The 2,337-nt window shown below is 40.4% G+C and overlaps 1 protein-coding gene across 1 annotated transcript in view; it reads left to right on the forward strand.

Moving 5' to 3' along the window:
- Positions 1–2,044, forward strand: part of LOC106868024 (probable serine/threonine-protein kinase DDB_G0267686) — a 47,837-nt gene extending 45,793 nt beyond the window's left edge. Inside the window, exon 20 of the mRNA XM_014913121.2 lies at positions 114–2,044. Coding sequence (XP_014768607.2) covers positions 114–1,744 — 1,631 coding nt within the window. The 3' untranslated portion in view covers positions 1,745–2,044. The remainder of the gene's footprint in view (positions 1–113) is intronic.
- The last annotated feature ends 293 nt before the right edge of the window (positions 2,045–2,337 follow it).

Consider the following 2,337-nt stretch of genomic DNA (forward strand, 5'->3'; position numbering starts at 1 on the left):
TATATATATATATATATATATATATATATGTGGGTGTAGGGCATAGATATCAAGATCATTCACTGGTGAATTTTTGTTTCTTATGTATTGATTCTTGTTTCCTTCTTCCTTAGCTTATGACCAAAACCCCATTTTGCTGATGGGTAAACGACGGCGGAAGACCATAACTGAAGATGTGGACAGTAGGAAGTCATCAGCTTCTGACACAATCACAGGTGGTAGTTCTTCAGACAGTAAACGTGCATCAAAGTCGAAATCTTCATCGTCCAATGCGAAATCCACATCGTCCTCTTCGAAATCGCAGATCAGGAAACAGCAAAAGCAACAGAAAAAACAGCAACACAAACAACAAAAGCAACAATCTCAGCTTCATTCCCCTCCTCCCCCGACTTCTACCACCCCTACATCAACTGCTTCTGGTTCTACGGCTCCAACGCCGCCAGCACCGACGCCACCTGCTGCAGTCCCTCAGGTGTTCAAATTTGATTCCCTTGTGAAAACCCAGCACAAATCCAATGCGGATGTGAAGGCTAGAGGTTTCAAAGTACTGTCAACGGCAACATCTTCATCGTCTTCCTCTTCATCCTCATTGTCATCGTCATCAGCATCATCATCATCATCGTCATCTTCATTATCATTGATGCCCTCAACATCGATGGGGTCGTCCAGTTCATCTGGGTTAGCTACTCAGGCTGTCGTTTCAAATAACACTACCACGTGCCACAAATCAGCTGCTGCCACCGCCACCAGCAGCGGTGCGGGCAATTCTTCCACGTCCACATCTGCTGCTGCTGCTTCTACAGCAACAACTTTATTCAAGGATGCACTTCATTCGAAATACGCCACCAATGCCAATTCTACAGAGGTTGCACTCCAACGAAAACACAAAGGTCGTAAGGAACTGATGCCAGCACACTCTGTTCACCATCGTTTGCACTCACACAAGAGCTCACAGCAGAAGGACAAAATGAAAAAAGAAAAAAAATCCACGGCGTCAGTGTCGAAAGCAAATCGTTCTGGGCGTGATATGTCTTTGTCTTCAAACTGTGGTGAGAGCTTCTTATTCAATCATAAATGCGAAAAAAAAACGGTTTTGCCAAATTCTTCTAAAATAGTACCGAAAACTCCTAATTCTTCATTTTCAATTATCCGAGCCGCTTCATTTGATTACAAAACTAATGAGAGTGCCAAGTCTCTCAGTCATTCGCCTCCCGTTCCTTCTTCACTTTCCAATGCTGCAACTAATTCTTCAAAGTCTCCATCTTCTTTGAGTTCTCCATCTTCTTCCTCTTCCCCTACCGCCACCCCAACTTCTACTGCCACTTTGTCTACTGCTACTTCTAATACAATTACCTCTTCTTCTTCTTCCTCGTCATCCTCTACCCCCACTCCCACACCTCCTCCTTCATTTTCTTCTTCTTTTCCTGCAAGTTCTTTAACATCTTCAAATTCCACTTGCGCCAATACTCCTTCCGTTTCGGCCAGTGATCGTAGCATGGCCAGCAACGACAGTCCGTTCTGTCCCTCATTGCAACCAGATCTTAGTAGGCATCCTTCATCGAGCGACACTGACAGGTTTTGCTCTGTGCTAAAGCGAAAAGTTACTGAGAAAAATCTTGCAAAGGTTCAAAAGCCAGTTTCAAAGAATTTGAAACATAACAGCAGCAAGAAGAAGGCATCAGAAAGAACAATGTCGTCAGAAAACAAAAGTAAAATTGCAGGTACATTTTTGATTTATCACTAAACCTCGCTAAACTGAGTGCATCTCCATGTATGCATATGTGTGAGTGTGTGAATTCATATACGTACCTTACACAAGCACATCTGTACTAACACACAGGAAAACATACATACATGCATAAATACATAGAAACACACACATGCAGATATACATATATAAGCACATCTATGTTCACATACACACAGAGCAATGGCAATACACATACACAATCAGACAGGAATACAGACACACACACACATGCTGAGGAGTTCGTACATATATACATATATATATTCATGTGTGTGCATGTATGTATGCATCTAACAATTGTTCAGCAAACACACACACATGCATATAATTGCGCGCACACACACACACACAGCCATATATATATATATGTATACATACATATATGTATACATATATATATATATATATATATATTTATATATAACATGTGAGAATATAAGTGTGTGTTAAAACATGCATATGAATGGATGTCATTTCAAGCATGTGTTTTTATTTACATATATTGCAAAAAAAAAAAAAGTATTACACACAGCTATTTATTTTTGCGTGTTTAACTACTAATTTTTTATCTATCTGCAGCTTTATAT

The sequence above is a fragment of the Octopus bimaculoides genome, chromosome 3 (genome assembly GCF_001194135.2).
Source record: "Octopus bimaculoides isolate UCB-OBI-ISO-001 chromosome 3, ASM119413v2, whole genome shotgun sequence".
NCBI lineage: Eukaryota > Metazoa > Mollusca > Cephalopoda > Octopoda > Octopodidae > Octopus > Octopus bimaculoides.